The sequence below is a fragment of the Tinamus guttatus genome, unplaced genomic scaffold (assembly GCF_059628265.1).
Source record: "Tinamus guttatus ecotype Peru unplaced genomic scaffold, ASM5962826v1 Tinamus_guttatus_pri_ptg000052l, whole genome shotgun sequence".
Lineage (NCBI taxonomy): Eukaryota > Metazoa > Chordata > Aves > Tinamiformes > Tinamidae > Tinamus > Tinamus guttatus.
The window spans coordinates 3,819,355-3,842,265 of NW_028288586.1; the positions used below are offsets into that span (position 1 = coordinate 3,819,355).

At 39.9% G+C, this 22,911-nt stretch overlaps 1 protein-coding gene across 1 annotated transcript in view; it reads right to left on the bottom strand.

The window, feature by feature from the left end:
- The window catches only part of SLIT2 (slit guidance ligand 2), a 233,142-nt gene extending 216,496 nt beyond the window's left edge, over positions 1 to 16,646 (bottom strand). The window contains exons 1-3 of the mRNA XM_088539958.1: positions 16,280 to 16,646; positions 14,595 to 14,666; positions 13,499 to 13,570 (exon numbers count right to left, since the gene is read on the bottom strand). Of these exons, the coding sequence (XP_088396084.1) occupies positions 13,499 to 13,570; positions 14,595 to 14,666; positions 16,280 to 16,455 (320 nt within the window). The 5' untranslated portion in view covers positions 16,456 to 16,646. The remainder of the gene's footprint in view (positions 1 to 13,498; positions 13,571 to 14,594; positions 14,667 to 16,279) is intronic.
- Positions 16,647 to 22,911: the final 6,265 nt, after the last annotated feature.

Below are 22,911 nucleotides of genomic sequence, written 5' to 3' on the forward strand. Positions count from 1 at the left end.
AAAAAGCAAAAAAGACATGGGGCGAATTTGAAATACACAAACTATTAGTAGTGCTTCAGTGTCAGACTAAAATAGCTTTCAGTTACATAGTCAGTATGAAGAGTTTGAAATCACACATGGCATCAAAAAACATGTCCCTAAAGTGACACTTTTCAAGCGGTACAGAGATCCATGCATATTGAAAGACATGGCCACCTCCTCGGATGCATCTTTGCCTCATACTCATTAGGTTAAATTTGTCTGAAGTTGCAGTAACTGTCAGAAATGTACAGGCATAATGGGGTAAGAGACACAGGCATGACCACCTTCCTCCCCAAAGCCAAAACCTGAGGTTACCGCATATAAGGAAGCACAGAGATGCAGCAAGGAATCCGCATTAACAAATTATGGAGAAATACAGTTATTGGGGAGAAAAAACAAAAATCCCACCACTTTTTCTTCCAGTATGTGTCAGCAGACATATCACTGCAACTAGCTATCAGACAGATTTCCCCTTGGGACAATCCAAAAAGAGAAGTTTCAGTTGCATCAACTGAATGTAATTTCTGAGAGAGCACAGAAGTTCAAGGTATAATATTGAAGAAACAGATGAAATAATTTCATATTGCTGCTTTTTGCTTTCCTGGTAGAAATAGAAAAACTCAGAGCAAGAAAACTCGAATGTTAGTGATCTAAATAATAGAAAACACAACATAGAATCCTCTCCAGTATTTTGATATTTTGAATTGAAAAAACAGCTCTGGGTAGTGGTCATAAATAACTGGACAGCAACTCTGAGAGTACATAATTTTGTGAACTTAAAACTGAAGAACATCAGTAATTTATCTACAATTTCTTTTTCCCTGTTACTGCAGCTTTAGGAAGAGAGCAGGCAATCAAAAACTGGCTCAGGTGAATTTCTGAACTCAATTAATACAAGCAACCTCCATATACTATCTAAATTGTATAAAAATATTTTAAATATTTCATATTAAAACTCCCAGGAGCTCAGTCTACCAAATGAGGTATTAGGAAACACAAGGGAAAACTTTGACAAATAGGTAGGTGAAAGCTGTTTTAAGAGTTTGATACTAATAGACAGAGGAAAAAAAGTAGGTATGGGCAAGTAAGAGGTTGCTCTGAATTATGGAACAGTAAAGGTAAGTAAAATTCAGCTTGATTTAAGGGATTTATACACATCTGTGATGGCTATCATTGTTGACAAGGAAACTCTATTCATTTGTTATGGAGTCTAGAGAGCAGATTAGCTTTGCAGAAGCAGCTGCATTATCTGGGTTTTTCTCATCTTCTGCATGGCACCAGAGGGTATACAGAGGGTGATCAAGTTACAGGCAGAATAAATTGCGGAGTGTGTCATACTCCCAAACTGTGACAGGTTTCCTGACAGTGAGGTACAGCCATGCTACCAGGCTGTCCCAATGTCTGTCTCACTCTCACGCCATAGTGACTTTAACCAGCATCAGTCAGGTGGGGGAATGCATCAAAACATGTAATGACATTATCTCTAATTACTATAGTTCGCTATCAGGTCCATCTGTTTTCCACATTTGATTCCACTCTACTATAACTTGCTTCTGATCCCATAGTAACCATACGGCAAGGAAAATCCTTTTTTCTTCCCACAAGGCCTACCATCCTTCCTATAGTCCAAGATGACCTTCACAATCAGGGGCAGTTCTAATAATTGAGCTTTGCAGTACATGTCAGTCTACCACACACATCAGAGATTAATTTAGGTTGATAGAGACCTCAGGATGTCTCCAGGCCAATCTCTGGCTCAAAGCAGGATCAGCAGGTCAGACCAGGCTGCTCAGAGCTTTGTCAGATAGGTCTCAAAAAAAGGGAAAGGACAGATATGGCAAACTTTCTAGGCAACTGACAGTATTTCAATGGAGTTACATGGTTTATGTTGTAACCAGTCTGAACCTTGTTTCACTTTATTCTAGTTGTCTCACCACTGAAGAGACTGGCTCCAGCTTCTTGATAGACTCCTTGTAGGTATTAGAAGGTCTCCTGCTATTTGGTCTCCTACCAGACATCTATTCTCCAGGCTAAATAAGCCCAGGTCAAACATTTCCACTGGATTTTCTACTAGTCCACTTTTCCACTACACCTTCTACTAGTGCACAATAATTGTTCAAGAAGACGCAGTTCTAGGCATAGGCCCCCTAAAGTAAAAGCCCGCAAAAACAATATCAGTTGTTCTAAGCCAAGCAAATTCATTGCAATTCATTACAAATGAAATTTACTCTTTAATTAGAAATAATCTTGCCTATTGGGTGCACAGAGACCACGAGCCTTCCACAACTCTAAATAGGGCAAAGATTTTATTCTACCTACACCGCTTTGCAGATCGAAGGTTTCCAACTCAAAGAGTTAATGATAGCAAAATCCATTAACCCTCTTTTGAAGATAGCAACATAAGCAAATACACTATCTATGCATAGAAACACATAGTCCTAAATAGTTTTACAATTCTGCTCTTAAAAGAACGCTTCTCCATTATATCAGAAGACATTACTATCACATACTTCAAAATAATCACATAATATCTTTCTGTTGGAGTTCATTTGGAAAAATGTGCAACCTTTAAAAGCACTAAAAGAAAAGTCATTATTAAATTGAAATTTAATATGAAAGAATGTTTCAGAAAAGGCCGCTGAGGGTTTAAAGCAGCAGCACTTCAACTCTCAGTGCTTAATAGACCGCACCACACATCTCAGGTAGTTCCAGCAGGGTGCAGGAGACACGTTGGGAAGATCTAACCTAGACTTGGGCAGTATGGGTTCAGGAAATGCAGAATAATCAAGCTAAAAAACTTATTTAAGTATCTTAAAGCAGGAAGCTATCGCACAACACTGAAATCAACTCAGACTGATTTACAGATTTAACTATCAGTCCCAGAAACTTGACCTAAGATACATTAAATATAACAGAACAAGAAGTCTATTCACTTTGTTCCCTCACCAGATGGGGGCCCAACTCTATAAGAAAGGCAAGCTTCATTACTCTTCTACAGAAGCAATGTTGCTATTTGTCTGTCAAAAGCAGAGAACATCTGTGCATCACTGTCCAAAGCCACAGCGCACTGAACTTCAACATACTTGGCAACTGCTGTCTATGAATCTGCAACTTGTGCAAACATGTCATCAAGTGAGAAGGCCCAAAACTAAGAGCTAAGCAAAAGATTGTGCCAGTTTTTCCATTAAGACTTCTCTGCAAAGGCCTTCTGGCCTTCTCATGTCCAGTCTTTGTCTCATGATCTCTACTTAAAACCTAACAATACCAAGTGAAAAGTTCAGGGCTGATATTACAACAGTGGCATGCTAAATGTAGAATTTTAATCTGGTCAAAAATCGTATAACCAAGGTTCCATTCTTCAGACTAAACACACTAGCTAAGAAGCTTAAGTTGTTTCCAATTAAATATCAAAAATATCAAATATCATTTGGTATATATACACACCAAATGATAATTTTATTAAGACAAATATAGGACTCTTATCCAGTGCAAAGCTACTTTCATACATCATTTCCATACATTCTGTAGAACAACATTTTGAGAAGAGAACATAAATTGTACCTTCTCAGTACAAACTGACCTAAAAGAGATCTTTTTATGCTAAAAAGATAAGGGAGAGAAATTAGGTTGTTTTCCAGACACTTCTATTTCCCTTACCATTTCAGCAGTGAGAAAGAAAATGAAAAGATATTTCTACGCATATCTGGCAATTATGCTTAATAATTCTGCGTATAGCATTAAAAGCAGTGTGAAAACCAAAGTACTATTTGATTATAACATATTAGCTTAGAGTTTTGCTGAGCATAGGTCAAGTTAGTACTTAACAGCCAAACATCAAACTGTAAACACACATGAGCTCTACTAAGACCTGATGGCAGGTACTCATGAATGCTGGCCAGTGTCACTGCAAGGTCACTCTCCATTTTTGAAACACTATAGCAGTTGGGGCATGTTCCTTAGCATCAGAAGAAAGCAAGTGTAATACCTGTTGTCAGGAACAACAAGGAAAAGCACCCGAGGAACCACAGGCTAGTCAGCCTCATTTTGATCCCTGGGAAAGTGATGGAGCAACTTCCTGGAAGCCATGACCAAACATAGTCAGGACAAGGCACGTGTCATCATGGATTTAAAAAGGGAAACTCCTGCTTGACCAAACCAATAGCCTTCTATGAGGATATTACTAGTTTGTTGAATGAGGGGGAAAATAATGGATGTTACTGACTTCAGCAATGCCTTTGACAATGTTTCCCATCAAATTCTCATAGGCAACTGATGACATACAGATAAGGTAAGTAGGTAAAAAGGTGGATCAGAAACTGGCTGAACTGCCAGACCTGAAAGACTGTGATCAACAGAACAAAGTCCAGGTATTAGCAGTAAAACCAAGCAGGCAAAATTGGATCAAATACAGTTCAACATCTTCATTAATGGCCCGAGTGATGGGACAGATGATACAGAACTGAGGAGGGTTTGATACCAGGTGCTTGTGCTGTCTTCCACAGGGTCCTGGACAGACGAGGGAACAGGTCAAATGGCACCCTCATGTATTTCAAAGGAACATGCTAAAAAGTGTTTCAGGGACAAAAGAAGGGACAAAAAATTCCCCTCCCCCCAAAAGAGGGGACAAAAAATTCTCTTATTTTTGACGAGCAAAAACAAATAAATATTCTATTAGATTCATCTGGGGGCACAAATACTGTCCCAAGCAGGACTGTCCTCCTCTACAAGGAGGACAACAAGATGGAAAAATTGTGGCTTATTTATGGTAACAATTAATCCAGCTCTGTAACAGTAAAAGAAGACATCAAGCAAGATAGAACTCCAGAATTGGGATTCTTCAATTAAAATAATAACCTCTCATTTAAAGTTTCCCTGCTATAAACTCTAACATAGTTCATTAGCAAACTGCTCAAACACAATAAGAGAAATATTACAGGAGCAAAGAAGTCTTAAGTTTGTAGCAGACAAACTGCAAGAAGTAGAAGCTATAAAACTTCCATGAGGTATTATAAGATCAAACATCACACAAGCAAGAATGGTCTTTTGGCAACACTTAAAGTTTGAAAAACAAAAAAAAAATGAATTTAGCTAGAGTTTGGGCAGATTATTTAGACAGCAGGCAAGAAGGGCAACTCTTGCAAATAGTTTAGATGGTGCCAAAAAGACAGTATAAGCCTGAGTCATTGCAATACTTTTTCATACAAGTACCTTCTGTAGCATCTGTACAGGCAGGGTGCCAAGCTACAAGCAAGAAAGACTGGTGTGTTTTTAAAAAATTGAGAGGAATGGCTATTTTTGATCTGATTATTCGTCTTGGCTATTATCAGCCAACACAATCAAGAAAGCTAAGAAAAATAAAACATTTGTTCTGATGAAGTTTCAAACAAACTCTTCAGAATGGATATGAAGCAATATAACACTATGAGTCACTGAAGTGACAATCATGCAGTAAGATCCCTCATGCAGTTTAAAGTTTAACCATACAGCTTCAAACAGATTTGTGATTTCTGAAATTAAGTAAATTACTTTAAATGTTATTTAAAAGGTATGCTATATTCATATGAAAAGTGCTATAACAATCAACTCTCACTTTTACCTGTAGTCATGTAACAGTAAACCTGTTTATTTTTTTTTAAAAATGAAGTGGCCATGCAAGAGAGAAACATGATTTTTAAAGCTATATATTTTAGTTCTTCTCTAAATTTAATACCAGTACTCTATAACGTCATTTTAAAATGTTCTGAACACAAAATACCATTTGAAACAAAAAAGGCTGATACAATGGCTCCGTAAAACCACATTCAGTTTCAACTTTTTGCAACAGTGCAAATTACCCATTTCAGAAGAAGCAAGAAAGAGGAGCATCCAGCAAACAATGTCACAAAGGATGAGCACAAAACAGATGTGGGAAAAATAAACAGCCTTCCCGCCCTGGAATTTGTAAAAAGGTCTGCAAAGAGCAAACAGGACTTCTCACTGCAATTTGACTTCTAGACCTATAAAAGGAGTCCCATGAGAAACTAGACTCAGATGAATAAAATAATGTGAAGAAATAGTGAAAGTATTCAGGGCTTTCAAAAGGAGAACTTTGCTCTTGGACTTTAAGTTTTATCAAACATTTTGTATTAGCCCACAATTAAATTGTTGCTACATAAGCTTATGCCTACAGCGCTATTAGAACACTACTTCTCTCCTTAAACTCTGTTTTCAAAGAGAGCCTTTGTCTATTTCTGATTTTACCAGATCTTTTTTCTAAATAAGTTAAAGTTGCTTTGACAAAAGTCTGCTAATACAAGATAATTACTGTAGTAATTTTTTAAACTACAAATACAGGTGCCCCAGTACAATACTTGTAAGATAGTCTCACATTCCTTGGTAAGTGATTAGCACCGCAGGCTTCATGGTCTCCTCCCTGTTTTAAGATGAGGAATGTGCTATGTGTTGCCCTTAAACTAGGTAGGATTAGCCAAGAGAAGGATTTTTCACATCCGTGATTAACAAGGAATAACTGTTCACCCCCTTCAGGGCTGTTCAAAAACCTGAACTCATTACTCTTCCGCTACCTATAACACAGGCAGGAAATATTAACCCTTCCAGTGCTCACATTTTCACACTGAAATATGAGCACTAAGCAGGTGCTTAGATGCAAATGCTTTAAAAAGCATTCAACTGAAAACATTAAACACCTCAAAAACACAGAAGCACGTACATCTGCTTGTGAGGTCTCAGCCTGTCTGCCCCAGACCTTCCTGGCTGCGGTACTGAGAATCTGTCCAGAAGGTACCCCAACTAAAAAAAATGAAATCTCAGGCACCAGGAACAAAACTGTGGCTGAAAAGAGCAACGTATCAAAATAAGACCTGCAGCAACAAAGACAGCAACAAAGCCAGAGACCAGCTTCTAGCCGAAAATCTAAGACCTCAGTACAACATCCTTTCAGATAAGGAGTCTGCTGCATTTATGTAGGATAATGTCTTACTCCAGAAAGAAGCTGATTTCCTTCAGGCTACTTATAGAATCGAGCACAACCAGACGAAATATCTTCCAGAGACCGACTGCTCTTTTACTTATTACAGTGAGGTAAGTAAATCCTGAACCGTAGCAGTGACTTGACTGTTAGCATAGCTGTTTTTCACTACTAGCCCTAAAATTCCACACTAGCTTTCAAATTTCACATCTAAGCCTTTAGAAATAAGAAGAGATAATCAAATCATGCCTCACAGTTAAGAGCTGTCTGAATGCTGCCACAGTCAAATTTGAAGTATTTGACTTTTTTTTTCCTAAGCTTTTTTCATTTTTTATAAGAAAAGGACTTCCAGAAAAAGTCCCAGCTCCCAAAAGTTTATTATGTAGCTGTGTGGAAGTGATATCTGAGATTTTTAAAACTCTGCAACTGAAAGGCTTCATTCTGTCAAAAAGCAACAAATGGCAACAAAGCAGATTATTTTGGAATTGACTTTGGACATAGATGACATTATTTACAAGTCTTAGAAAATCCTGCTAAAGCTCTTACTAGTTGCTTAGAAGTTGCTAGCTTTTCTACTTTAAATTCAAGTTCCACAGGTAAGGCTAATCAAAGGCTTGGAATAAAGCTACAACCTCATTCCACACAAATACATAATAAAATGTTAGTATGTAGGTTTATTTTAATCCCTGGACAGCATGTTTTATCCTGTCAGTAACGGGGAAAGCCATACTTTTCTACTATTACCACTATTATAAAAGCTTACAATGGTTCATTTCCCCTCATGGAAGCTATCAGTTTATCAGAAGAAGCCAAGGAGGAATATCATTTTTGACATAAAAACAAACACATAAAAACTACCCTTTCCTAGCCCAGACAAAACCAGAGCTGCATTAGTTGACCATGTTAAGTAATAGATGCTAATTCTCACTAATTTTTCTGTCCTTAGAGATAGCAATGCCCAAGTCAAGCTGTGTTGTTTTCACATGAGCTGGAAAACTATTTCTTAGCTCATCCTGCTGTTCATCCTTTTCTAAGATATTCTGTAAAACCTCACCCATTTCAGAGACTGCAGTAGCTCATTTTGAGATTTGCAAGCAAAAAACAGCTAACAGAGCTTATGTTCACCAAATTTACCAGCAACAGATGAGAGCCCAGAAAGATAACCCTAAATATATAACATCAGAAACAGTTTAAGAAAAAAACCTTTATATTACTGAATCCTATTTTATATATTTAGATCAGAACATTTAGAATAGAATTAAACCCTTGCTACAGAAGCTGCAGGCCTTTTCATTTAATATGTGTGTGTAGATATCCAAATGGTATGTCATCTTGTTTACTGCATAGTAGGGATTTGCTAATTTTTCCTTTATACTTCTGTTATTGTGCACACCTACAAGTGTCAAATTATTCATCTATAGTATTAACAAAGCTTTTAAGATTTTCACTACTACCAACCCAAATATTTACATTCCTAAGTAATGCCCCCTTCATAAAATAACTTGTAGTAACTTGTCATATATTTGGGGAGATGGAGACATGAAGTTAACAAGTTCCTCAGTTGGATTTGCAAAAATTTAGAAGTAATTTGTGAACTGTAACAAAACATAAAATTATTTGAATATTCCTCATTATTCAGTGCTATTATTTTATATGAAATATATAGTTATATAAAAATGCAGAAATGCCATGTAGATAGCTTTCAGTTTAAAAGATACTTCATGTAGCGACATGAAAGTTCAACCCTTAAAGCATTCTCTTCTTGAACTCTGTATATCAGAGCTTACTTATTCAGTATAACTCACGCTTTTTTCTTCATTTTTTATTTCAGTATTTAGCTCAGATACCAAATTTCAAGGGTCAGTTGTTACAAAACTTGTGAGAAAATATTTTACTTTTAGACTCTTTTTCCATAGAGATGGTGTTTACCTACATACATAGCTCTTTTGAATTGCTCAGATAATGCACGAGCATTTTAAAAATAAATACTATTAATCAAAGTATGTGTATTGTGCAGTTCAAATAACTTTTCTCACAAAGGAAATTAGTGGGACAACACATGCCAACCAAGTTATTCACATGGTTAGGAAGTACATAGTCAGACTCCGTTAGCATTTTAGGGGCATATTATTGCTTCAATGAATTATTCAAAGGTACAGGAAGAAAAATCCAGGTAGTTTTCAAGTTACAGCTGCAATCTCTTCCAAGTCTTTTAGCATAGTTCAGCATAGTTTTAGAATAAGCATATCTGGTGTCTCAACTACTGGTTTAGAAATATATAAAAAGAAAAAAACACCTAACAATTAAGAGCAATGATCCTACCAGCAAGCATAAAAAGTTAACTTCTCTGCTTCATAAAAAAATCAAAAAATGTTTAGCCCTCAGAACACAACTACATTGTTTTTCCAGGGTACAAAGAATTAAGGTAGTTTTAACCTTAAGAAGCTCACAGCAAAAGTGGTTCATGTCTATAGCAGCTGTCTCCCAGCCAGATTTTATACTTTCCTCCAGGTGACAAGGGCTTGTAAAAAACACTGGGTTATTTCTAGCAGTAGCTGCAAGACCACATGGGAAGGTGGTAGTGGGGATAAAAGCAAATGACTATACTTCATCTCTTTTTTGCCTCAGTCCAAGCATCAGCTTTCAGAAAATACAGATTTTCAGGTCTATCTTCATCTTGTTTCTTACATGACTTGTTCAAACTATTGGAAACATCATGCCTCATGCACACACTTTCCAGCAAGGAAACATGGAGGAATTCACCACGGATATGTGGCTGTGGTCTGTATAAGGGTTCAGGGACCACCAGGGTCCAGGTTCTGATATTTTCCTTAGGGGAGTTACATGCAGTAAACAGCCACACACTAAAGAGCACCATCCAAAACAGACCCTGTTCACGTGAACGTGGGCACGTAATAAAAGTTACTGGTCAGTATGATAAATACAAGACAGACAAAAATGTAATTAATCCAAGAATTTCAACACTGCTTCAGGACATACGCAAAGGTACCAACTGTTCCATTCACTGAAAAATAGGGTGCAACTGAAGCTCAGAGTTGTTTCAAAGGACACCGAGAGCATCTATCCACCACAACAGCACATATGAGGCTTGACCTTGAATAGCTGGATCACAAATAGATCCATGTTCACATGAAACAGGCTAGCTCAAGGGCTATGAGCTTACAACAAAGTCACATTTACCTTCACTGGAGTCTCTCCACAAACTCAAACTTCCACAAATCTAAAACCCAGCCAGTTCAGTCTTCAATGCCCATTCTGTTTCCTCCCCCAGGTCTTTTGCAGTCACCTCTGTGGTATGACCATCTATTGTCATCCAAAGATTTCTCCTTTCAAGTTTCCACAGGACTGCTGTAGTAATAAACACTACTGTAACAAGTGTTTATTTTGGTTTTGGTTTCCATTACATTTCTACAATTACACTGCTGTAACACAAAATTCCTACCATGGGGCATGCCAGGTCCAAACAGCTTTATGTACATGCTACTATGTATATCTAACACATTCCGATTTGTTGCTGCTTAATTAAAACTACAGGAGACATCTCTAACCACCCAAGAAAAGCATACATAGCTTTAATCCATTCACATCTTAAGTAGCTTTCTTAGGAAGAGAAGGTTGAGAGTTTCCTTAGAGCCTGGATTTTTTAAGTACTTCAGGTCTGCAGTTCCCACTTCATTCAAGGGGAGCTAAGAATATTCAGCATTTTGCATGACCTGATCTGCAAACCAGCTTTGAGATAAAACTACTGAACAGTTACTTGAAAGTCACAGTGACTGTTGTAAATGGAAGTGATTTTATAACTGAAATTCCCGTTTAAAAACTAAAACACTCCCACCACATTACAACCTCCCGAGATTAGCTTTTTTTCCAGAGAGAAACTATTGTGCAAGTGCACTCTTCACTTACAGAGGAGAACTGAGCTACAGACAATGTATTTGAAAAGTTCGGTCTGTATACCCTGGCATAAGATACTCTAAGCAATACATTACATACAAACAATCTTATAAACCAGTCCACTGAAGTTTCCATAAACGCTCTCTTAAACCTTCTACTGGCATGCTAAATAGACTGCATCAGGTATTCTTTGACAGTAGCTTGGCTCACTTAATGAAATGTGGCATCCTATACTTAAAGTTTGTTTCTTACAAGAGGAAAAGAAAAAGAAAAAAAAATCAAGTGCTTGCTATTTAGTGAGCTAAAAAAAAAAAAAAAAAGCTTGAAGGAAGTATCCACAAGTTTCCCGAGAAATCGTTTTGAATTTCAGAATCCCAAGGAGATGAATTGGCTGTCAGAAAACAATGTGCCTTCATCAGATGGACTTGGCAGTTGTAAACAAGAGGAATTTTCTCAGCTTTTCCTCACAAATATGAAATATTTGCTCTTAGCCAACAGCTGGGGTGGTTTGAAGACAGCCTGCATATATATTCAAATTACAAGTCACCCACACACCTAATGCTGACTAAATTTCTACAAATTAAGAAAAATACTAAAAAAACTTTCACACCAAATGGGCAATTACTGGAGCAGACACAAAACAATTATACGAGCAAAGCAGAATCTGACTTTGTCTTTAAAACCAATTAAACTTCCAAATGTCTTAGTTTGCCTACTGAAGAGACAAGTATAACCCATAACAGTAGGCTCATTTATCTGAACTCTCATCAGAATTAGTACCCTGCAAAACTGACTGAAAACATGTCTAACGAGTGCTAGATATAAGCACTTCTGATTTTTGGTTCAGACAAGCACATTTTAATCGTTAAAGTTTAATTTCGCTAATACTGGAATTCTGTATTCTACTTGAAGCCCTACATCATAATTTCAAGGCATTTAACTAAATTAAATAATTGTTAATAAAACTGGTAACAGGATCTTACTTCAGGATAATCAAGAAAAAAGTTAATTATGTACTATTTTAAATTAAGCAAATATTTTATATCTCATTCGCAACTCACACTCACGATGAAAGCATGTATGCCTGTTAACGTTTCATATACGTATACTTGCTCTTGCAATATGAACTACACTGCTGTTTAATTTTCTAGTTAGGCCTATAAACCAAAATCAGGAATGTGTATATATTACTCTAATATACTCCTGAGAAGGCGAGGTTGTGCTAAATGTCTACTTTGTACAAAGTTTAAAACATATTGTAAGAAAAAAAATAAGTTTTATTGCATTAAATTTGTTCTAATACACCTTTGACAAAATTCTGACTATGTATTTCTGAGAGGAGTCTCATTTAAAGTTACTCAAAAATATTTTAGTACAAAATGACATTCAATTTTGAGTTCAAAAATTACATTTTACAGTTGGAAAAAAAACAGTAATCCTCAAGAATATGCTATTTCAGCCATTATGTAAATATCATCACATTGGTGGTTACTAAGTTCCTTTACCAGCTTTACATTTATCTTTAAATGAAACTATTGACAGTGTCTTTTTTTTTTTTTTTTATTAAAGTCTACAGCAGTTCTGTGGATATAGAACATAAATATTTTAGCAAAGACAAAGATGATATCAATGCCCATTTCCAGTGTAAAGCAGCTCTTAGTGAAGAAGAAAATAAACAAGACCTTGGAGTCATATTTAAAGAGAAGTTGATATGAAAATGCAACAGCTAAGATGCCTGCAAACGAAGCTATGACTCTGCAGTTTTACTTCAACAGATGTTAATACAGAAGAGTTCTTAGACTTTTCTAGCTCCAAAATAAACTATATCCAGCTACCATCATCTTGCCTTTAATACTTAGAATTATTTAATGTGTTGTACAACCTTTACTATGCACAGCAAACTAAAAGCATGCGCTGGAAATTAAGTAACTAGTATAAAAAGTTATACAGCTTCAGAAATTATATTTTCTAATTATATGTTCCACTGAAGCCAAGCAGGTGTTTACACTTCATCTTCTCCAAACAAAATGCTTTCTTTCCCACTTCATTCACTCACAAAACTCGATCTTTTTCTAGTGACCAAATCTTACTTGTTTTTTTTGAAAGTTAACAGTCAGTATTTTTTTAAGGCTTCGTAAAAGCTCTAGTCCTTTACTTTCATATAAAAACTTCTGTAGGATTGAAGTACTGCTTCCATGCTGCACATATCAAGAACAAGCTTTACAACTAGCAGTTACTTCTAACAGGGCTTTAAAAGACTAACATCTTGCACTGTGTTGCAGAAAACAAGTTTTTTTGGGTTTATTCATTTAAAAAAAAAAAAAAAAAAAAAAGACCATTGCATATTCAGGGTACAAAACTGCATAGCATTCAAGCAATCTCCTACAAGTGCCGCTTGCATTTCAAATCCCGACTGATTTTCAAAGCTTTCCCCCTCACCCACATATAGACTCCCTGAAAATTTCTTACTGCTCATGTTCTTCATGAACGCTAAATGTTCAGGTTAAAACAAAAAACACACACCAACAAAACAGAGGTCGATTGCATTAAAACACAACTTATTTCCTCGTGCAGTTTGCAATTAGAAATACTTACAGCCTCTCCAGTTCTTTTAAATCCTGGAATGCTCCTCTTTCGATAGTAGTAATCTTGTTCTCCATGAGCTGACTGAAACATAGAAATGTTTATAGAAAAGTTTTAATATCCCACCACTTGTTGCATTAACATTAGTCATTCAAAGAGAAGCACATTCTCATAAAACAGTACTGTTACTCTGCAAAAAATCCAATTAAATATAGTAGATCCTTGTTATCCCACACTTTTCAAATCCTCTCTAAAATAAAGAAGACTAGATATTGTACTTGCATAAATTAAGAATCACAGGTTAAAAAAAAAGTCTATGCACACACACAGAAGTATCACTGGCCTTCGGCAAGTTATAAGACTACAGTTGCGCAGTAAGAATGCAAAAATCAGAGAAAAAAACCAAAAGATATTGAACTCTGTTGATTTAATACAAAGCGTCAATGAAATATTCCAGGGAGACAGTAAACATGGCAGTAGTTTTATTTGATTTAGGGTAAAAAACTACAATATGATATTTTGATTAATAGAAAAATGGAAAGGGATTTTTAGAAGATTACTAGCTCAAATAACTGCAAAAAAAAGGCTAAGAAAAGTCTGCAGTATTTTAAACTCAATATTAACTAGTCCTCCCCCACTGCCACACCAATATTTCAGTATTTGAAAAGCTCCATACTGCTGAAAACAGTGATTTACAAAAATAATATAAATTATTCCCTGGTCAAAGTGTTTTACCCAGAAACTGTAAAACGTCAACTGTAATTTGTTAACCTTAAAACTAAAGCCACCTCAGCAGTGGTTTTATTTTAATAATTCTTATTTTTAAGCTACATAACAATTTAAAACCTCAACTTATTTTGCAGCTTTAAAGAGATATTAAATACATGTATATATAAACAAGAGAGCCTGTATGACATCTGCCAACTTTTTAAATATATAATCTATAATGTGGGGGAGGGAGGGTTGAGTTCAGATGCAGTAATAAGATAATTAGAAGGTGATAACCTTTACAACTTATTAGCTGAAAGATAACCGCTTCAACAGTTTTCACAACATAGTCTGAGATTCTAGTCCTAAAACATATCAGTGACAGAAAGAGGAAACTTACAGAACTCGAAGGTGCCTTAGACCAGCAAAGTCGGTCTTGGTGATTCTTGTGATGTTATTTCCATTAAGATCCCTATGAAGAATAATTTATAAGCAGCATAATTAAACATTCAGAGGTTAGCTTGGTTTTGTTTGTTCTCATGGGCACAGCATTTTGGGCAGTTATGAGAACTTAAATGAACGCAATGGTCTGTACCTACGACTAACAGTGTGCAAGTTCCAACTAAACAAAGGTTTACCTTGAAAGCAATAATTCAAAACTCTGCAATAAGAGACTCTCACAGCACCTGCTTTGCCCACTGCTCTGGAGCTCACACTTATGTCCGACACTACAGAGCACCCCAAACCCGTCCACACAACAGTTATATTTGCAATTAGAAAGCCATAGTAGCAATGTATTCATGACAGCATCTGGTAGGTCTACTGGTAAGTTACCAAAACTGAATGAGAGACTGAAGTCAAGATGGTTTTCTGCCTTTTAAACATCTTTCAGCTTTCTTAGTATTTCTGCAAAAGTAGACTAAGGCTCAGCTTTCTATAGCAAACATTAGTCTTCATAAAAGCATCTTTACCCGCCAACAGTCCTATGCTTGTTTGAAAGCTAAACTCCTCACTCACAGCACACGAAAACTACCTAACTGCAGAATTCAGAGCGTGTTCAGAAGCAGAGAACCATATTTAGGCCCTAACACTTCTGTTTATATGTCCGCACTACAGTCTCTTACAGAGTTATTTGTGTCAACCCCACACACTTTTTTTTTTTTTAAATGCATTTTGAGTCAACATATAAGCTTGGCTCATTTGTGATTACTATGTGCAATCACCACACTTTGCAATTTTTGAGGTAAGCCATTGAGAAACACTGTTACATGGAAACTACCCTGCAGGTCATTTCTAATATAGTTAGCAAATAAAGTATTGGAGGCTTTTTAATTGTTTGGGGGTTTTTTTGTTTGTTTGTTTTTGGTGTTTTCACCACATACAGCAGGAACACCACTGCAAAGAAACCACAAGAGTTCCAGTACAAATCAGTGTCCCTTACACTCTTCACCTGAGTGAAATTACTTGAGAAAACTGTTCACATTCAAACGTTTAAAAAGCTCTTTTTCCCCTTAAAAAAAAAAAGGAAAGAAAGAAAGAAAAAAAGAAATAATAATGTATCCAAGCCTTCCTCTCCGTAGACCTTCCTGATACCCAGCTTGGTATTAAGGATATCGGACCACACGCCCACTCGCTCTCAAGACTGGAAAATCCCCTCGCCTCGGGTGCATGGAAGGTCTCAAAAAGCCGTTTTAGGGGGGTGTGTGAGAACCCCGGTTCAGGCACAGTAGGTGCTGGAGCGGGAGGGGGCCGCGCCGGGGCTGCCCTCGCGGCGGACGCTCCGCAGCCCGCGGAGCCGCCGCGCTCTGCCCCAGCGCCCGGGGGGGACCCGCAGCTCGGGGAAGTTCGCCGGGAAAGGGGCGCCCGCGGGGGTGGCCGCTCCGCCGCCTCCCGCGGTGAGAGGTGAGGCGCTGGAACTAATGTTTTACCTCTTTCATGTCGCCTCGCGTTACCGCGAAACGGGTAATGAGAACAGCAGGGCAAGAGGGCCGAAACCCACCCAAGGGCGTCGGAAAGCTGAGCCGGCCCCTGCGCAGCCGCTCGGCCCCGGGGGTCGCCGCCGGACGGCGGGGCACGGTTACTTACAGCCTCTCGGTGTTGCGGGGGATGTTCCGCGGGACGCTGCGCAGCGCCAGCCCGTGACAGTCCACGGTGCTCCCCGAGCAGGAGCACTGCGCCGGGCACGGCTGCGCCGCCACCTCGCTCGCCGTCAGCAGCAGGAGCAGCCCCGCGGCCAGGGGGAGCTGCCCCCCGGCGCGCATCGTCCCCGCCCGCGGCCGCCCGCCCGCCGCGGCCCCGGCCCGGCCCGCCGAGCGCCGCCCTCCTCCTCCTCGGCGCGCCGAGCACTTGGGCAACTTTCAGCGTGCGGGGAAAGCAGAGTCCTCTCTATCCAAGACGGAGCCAGAAAAAGATGAAAAAATGAAAAAATAACAAGCACAACGCCGGCAAAGTGAGATGGGTGGCACCAATCCGCTGCTGGAAGGCAACTTCTGTGGGAGGTGGGCCGGCCCGGGCGCTCCCCTCTCCAGGGGAGATGCAGGAGTCGGGTCTTCACGCGCTCCCTGCAAATGCGAAGCGAACCCACGGGCGCAGCGTACGGCAGAGTTGGGCTGACTCCTTATCTTCCTCCTCGCCCCTTGCAGGGCCGCGACGCCTCCCTCTGCCCGCGGCTGGAGGCGGCGGAGCCTCGTCTGCCCCAGTGGCGCTTCGTGCGCGGCGGCGCAGCGCGGGCTCGCTCCCACGCGCGTCCCTGCCGCGGGCCGCTCAGACCCACCCCCGGGAGGGCGCACACACCGCCCTGCCGGAGGCGCTTCAGTAAATCATGCCCTTCTCGCAGGCATTCATCAAACTGTCTCACGGAAGGAGAAGGGAGGGCAGAAAGAAAAAAAAAAGTCAAACGCAGACGATGCTGTTGGGCTTGGCTTTTGCACCCCCCGCGCCCCCTCCTGCTGTACACTCCCAAGCCAAGTTGGGCAGGAAAGGGCTGGTCCTAGAGCACGATAGTAATAAGCAGCTCGAGAAGTGATTCGTTGCCCCGCTGGAAAGGGAGTTCATCCACTACCTCCTTCTCTGCAGTGACAGCTCGCGGCTCTCAGATCCTCCGGTGATCCCGGCGAGGCAGCGCAGACAGAAGCGCGGCGGGGGTGGCGCGATTCCGCTCCCCGTTGTCGCCCGGATACGGTGGCTTTGGCTGCAGCAAAGACACCTGATGGGAAAGGTGGGAAACGCTCAGTTCTTCCAGGTGAGGCCAGGCCAACAGCGCCGGGGCTTGTGCGGGAAAAGCAGCAACTTTCCTCCTCTGCCGGGCCCGCCAAGGCAGGACGCGTCGCCCGGATCCCCGCGGGGCACCTGAGCCCCGGCCGCAGCCCCCGTGGCTCCGCGGCCGCGCCGCGCCTCGTCCCCGGCGGCTCCCTGCGCACCCGCGCGCCGCTCCGCACGAACAATGGGATGGCGCAGACGGGCGCAGGCCGCCGCTGGCCCGCGCCGCAAGGTGCCCGCCGCCCAAAGTGCTCGCCAAGAGCGGCGACAGCCCGCAACGAGGCAGCAGGAGCGGCGGCGGGGACTGCCCTCGCTGCGCACCTCTCCGCGCTGCACCGCCCGGCGCGGCGCCCCTCGCCCCGCTCCCACGGAGCCGAGAGCGCCCCACGCGCCGCCCTATATAGGGGCGGCGGGGCCGCCCCTCCCCGCCCGCCCGCGCCGCCCTCACTGGCTGCGGCGCCGCCCGCCCCGGCGCGCGGGGGGGCCGCGCGCGGCAATGAATGAAAGTTGGGCGAGCGCCGCGACGGGGGGCGCGGGGAGGGGGCTCTGCGCGCCCCTGCGCGGACCCCGACGCGGGGGGAGCCATGTGCCGCCCTCCCCCCCGCCCCTCCGGTTGTTGCGCGGAGTTTCTCGCGCGTCCGCGACCCCCGCGTGGGGAGGGGGGAGCGCGGTGCTGGTGTTTTGCTCTCAAAGGGAAGGCGCGGGAGACACGGCGGTGGGGGCGGCGAGGGGTTTGCAACGTCATCTGCTGCACTTGTAAATACTTCAGGCATCTCGCTCAGGTTTTCGTGGTGTTGTTATGTGCAGCAGTGACTGAACAGAGAGCAAAGAGGGGTTTTCTTGGTGTTTTCTTAAGTTACAGTTTTGGTGTGAAACGCGCCAGAATCTATGAAGATGTATTTATTTTATTTCAGAAATAAATAAAATGGGCAAGGGTTATTCCATACGTTAAACTATGTATCAACATTAACACTACTCTGTTTATTAAAAGGAAAAAAAAAAGCCCGCTTTCAATAAATCGTATTATAAATACACACATTGTTCCTGATAAATCTGCTTGAGTGGTGTTTGCTGCCACTGCATCTTCAGCATTCTCAGAAAAACCCCGTATCCGCTCTGTATCCATGCAGCTCCTAACCACATCTTACCAGTTTTTAGTTTTTCTTGCTGGTGCATTCAGTTGCATACAATTTATAACAACTCTTGACACCCCAGTAATAGGTGAAAGTGATTTGTCCTTCATAGCTGTCAACCCCCAGCAGGGATGACTAAGCCATCGGCAAGGTGTAGTTTATAAATGCTCAAGGGAGTCCAGAGTTGCTTCCATATGACTGGGTCCAGCTGAGTCTCTTCATCCCTGGGGTCCCTGCTGCACTATTGCCTCTAGAGACTTGCAATCCCTTTTTGCCTGTTTCCAAGAGGACAAATGCTACTCTCAGAAATACGATTTGAGATCACACAGTTAACCTGCTGAAGTAGAAGTCAGCAAAGTTACTCTTGACTTCTCCTAGTATAGGATAAGAGGCAAAACTGAAATCGCTAAAAATGCGTGTACCTGGTATCAATGGTTTTGCTTTGATCCATTTGTTAGGACAGCATCCAGGCATTCAGTAAATATTATTGTTGCATTGCTCTCAAATTCTGATGGTCTGCAGATTTATGTATGTCTTACAAATATACCCCAAGTTTAAATTGATACAGAATTCAGTAGCTGTAAGTGAATGCTTTTGACTCTTTTCTCCCCTATTTGATTATTTTAGGTCTTTACATAGGATTTAGAAAGGATTTTGCAACTTTCCAGCAAGCAAGAGAAATGAAAAAAGACCATATATATCATTTTCATGCCTCAGCTACGATTCTTCATTTTGCAATTTCAGACAGAGGAAAACCAGAAAATACAAATTTTAAGCATTCGATACTATTCATTATTTATTTTTTAAGTACCAAAAATGTACTTAGTGATGTAGAAGACACAAAGAAAGGAAATAATATTCTTTTTAATACAGTAATACTCAGAAAATATGAGTCAATTCATAAAGTGTATTAAACTAATATTGGTAAACTACTGTATGCATAGCTGATTAAAACATTTAAGTTGGTCTCAATTTAATATAGTTCATTTTTTAAAGTGAAGTATACATAGTACAGGTAAGATCAATTTTTATTCCTATTCAGAGGTCTATTGATTTTTAACATATCTACCTTTGAAGCATACCTTTCATTTATTCAGATTGATTTTCCTGAGTGTCATGCCTGCCAGTGTATTGAAACTCTCTATGATCCTAAATCTTTAACATGAGAACTCCCAAAGTCTTGAGATCCTAGTCCAGAACCTAGGCCTTGCAAGCTCTGATATCTCTCCTGGGTACGAACCTTGCCTGCAAAGGACCCTGGCATTCCTGAGCGGCCTGGGAAGCGACATCCCAAGATCCTTCCAAAATCCCTTCCAGAGTGATGAAGGAAAATATTCTTGAAGAGGAAGAAGCCAGAGGAAACTCAAACATTTGTCAGTGGAAGAGTAAAAGTATTGTTGTAGCCACTTCAGAAAAGCAATAGTTGGCAGCAGGAGAAAAGGAGTTCTCTGTTTTCTATATTTCACTGTACACATTCTCTTTTCCATATGCCACAGATTTCTGCCTTTTGGAAGATAATCTGAAGGGCTGTCTCGAAAAAAGGCAGTATCATCAGAACTATTAGAATAACAAGATCAAAGTCAGCAGTGAGAGGTGGTGCCTTCAGGCAGGAGCAGAACATCCAAAAGGTACCAGCTGCTGCTCCCGGAGGAGGGTGCTGACACGGTCGTACCCAGCTACGCGCTGCAAGGCTATGCGAGCAAGCTCTATGAGCCAATGTATTGGGAGAGCCTTATAAACATAGAATGCCCAAAAGAAAGCCAAGCAAACAAGAAATCAATTTGTAAATAACTCAAGGTTAATAAAATGACAGAAAATGGCCGATAGAGGTTTATCGAGAATAAACAGTATGAACTAGTCTAGTTTCCTTCTTTGACAAGGTAGCTAGCCTAATGGGTAAGGGAAAAATATGATAGATGTTGTCATTATCAAGTCATTTGTTGCCACGCACATAACATTTTTCTAGTTATATATAAATACCTAGGTACAGTCAAGATTTAATTGCTGGAATGTGGACATTTAAGGTTTTTTTTAAAAAATAAAAATCTCCAAACCCTATATTTAGTATATATTTAATGGTCAATCTGGGAGTATATAAGACTCTTTTAAAAAGCTGTTAAGACTAGTATGTTATTGAGTGATTCCATTAGCGACTGAAAATTAAGGGCAACTATTAATGGATGATACTAGAATGGAAAGGGATGCAATCAGTTTGGAAGGAGAACTACAATTCCAGATTTTCTTGATATAATAGAGAAGAGGCATGAAATCAGTAAAATGACACAAGACAAATTCAAATGCCTAACTGCAAAACAACTAGTGAGGTAGCAGCACACCAGAGAAGAATACGGGGATGAAAATGGATCATCTTAAATTTGCGATAAACGATGAACATTCCGTTACAAAGACGCAGACGTTCTGATGATACATTACCTATGGGAAATTTAATTTCTGAAACTAATGAATATTTGTAAGTCAGACAACGATCAGTTAATATTTAGAACCTGCAAAGGGCTTAATTTGCAGGAAGGCAGATGTACGAATAGGAAAAATTCGTAGCAAAGGTGGTGAAACACAAAAGATGATAACAGGCTTTGCTTTCCTCCACAAGTCAAGTTGTCACTGGAAATTTTAAAGCAATTTAGACGTATACTAGATAGGAATTATCCAGATGTACTTTGTCCTGCGTCTGAGTGGGGACACCAGCTAACTGACGGAATTTCAGGTTCTTTTGAGCTCTGCTTTTCCATGGGCTTTTATGTAAGTAACTTTTTAGCAATAATACTGCTGTATGTAGTAATGTAGCACTAGTTTCAGTGAGGACACTGCAGTAAATGTATTAGCTGCTTATTATTCATTATGGCACATTTATAATTAAGGATAACGGTCTTACACCAGCCTGTATTCACTGAACTTTAACCATTTTCATGCTTCACAGTAGACAACAACTTAAAGAGGGGCTTAGAAATCATAAACATTGCCATGCACTATATTTCTTCAAACAAGATCTTGTTAGTTGTCTTCTCTAAGTTGATAGCTAGCCTAGTTCAGAGGCTGAACACAAACCCTAGTCAGCAGGATGGAGGCACTTCATCCAAGGAAGCAGGTGACTGCTCCAAGGCATCCAGAGATCAAACTTCTTGACTTCTCTGAAATATTAGCTTTAATAAACATTGCAAATGCTGTAGGAAGTATATCAGAAATGTATGCTTATTTTAAAACCAAGTGACTGGATGTTTATCCAACATCAAAGGGATGCTACCGATTTTTAATGTCACAGATTTCACACATGTGAAAAGTTGAGGTTCCTGAGGATGTACCATCTAGAGACTCACACTGCTCTATCATAAAGTATATACGGAAAATTGGAAACTGAATGAAAATTGCTTGGATTTCAAATGACAAGTTGGTGTTATTTCTAGATAGCTAAAGAAATTACTGTTAAATGTGGTGGGTGAATGGGAATTGAACTAAAAACTGATTTTTATGTTCCAAATCAATCAAGGAGCTATATGAAAGGCTGCCCAGTCCAAAAAGTTATGTGATACGTTATATTACTTGAGAAATCTACGTATTCTATCTTAATAGGAATGTCTATAAATACTGTGTTAACAATATGAATAAGCAATCGAGATATGAAAACTTTCAGGCAAAATGCAATAAGTGCCTCATCAGAAAAAAAAATCATTTTATTATTTATATGAAACCCAGATTTAAGTGTTTTTAGTAATCACTTATCATTATTTATTCCTTCACTCATCTGTAAAATACAATTTGTCCTAGCTAATGGACCTTTAGTCCTTAGCAGTTACCATTCAGGCACAATCAAATATAGAAAATCTGAAAACTGCAGCATGCTCAATATCTTCCTAGGCTGAGGAGTCTAATCCCCTTCCATCACAAGTAAGCAAGAAAATTCCATCTTCAAACAATTTGGGTTTGGCTTCATTTTGGCTATTTGCTCACAGAAACCTTTTAATTTTCACAGTAAGCATAGTCATACTGCTTTATACTCATTTGTTTTCATGTTAATGTCTGACATTCAAGTTAAATTGTTACTTTCCTCCCCTGGGGATTGCTACCCTGATATAGTCATAAACAGAGAACATATTCTCTCTCACAACTTTCATTTTGTCATTCCTTTGTTGTGTCTGAATTGGAGAATAGAATAGTTTCACTTCCTGAGATTAACTCTTACTTGGTCCAGCAATGCAACTCTCAATTCCCTTTCATTGTCAATTAAAACAGAGCTAGAACTGGCATGAAAGTATAAACTACTGCTTATTTTTTAAATCTTTATATAATGAGCTTACCAAGTTTTTCTCA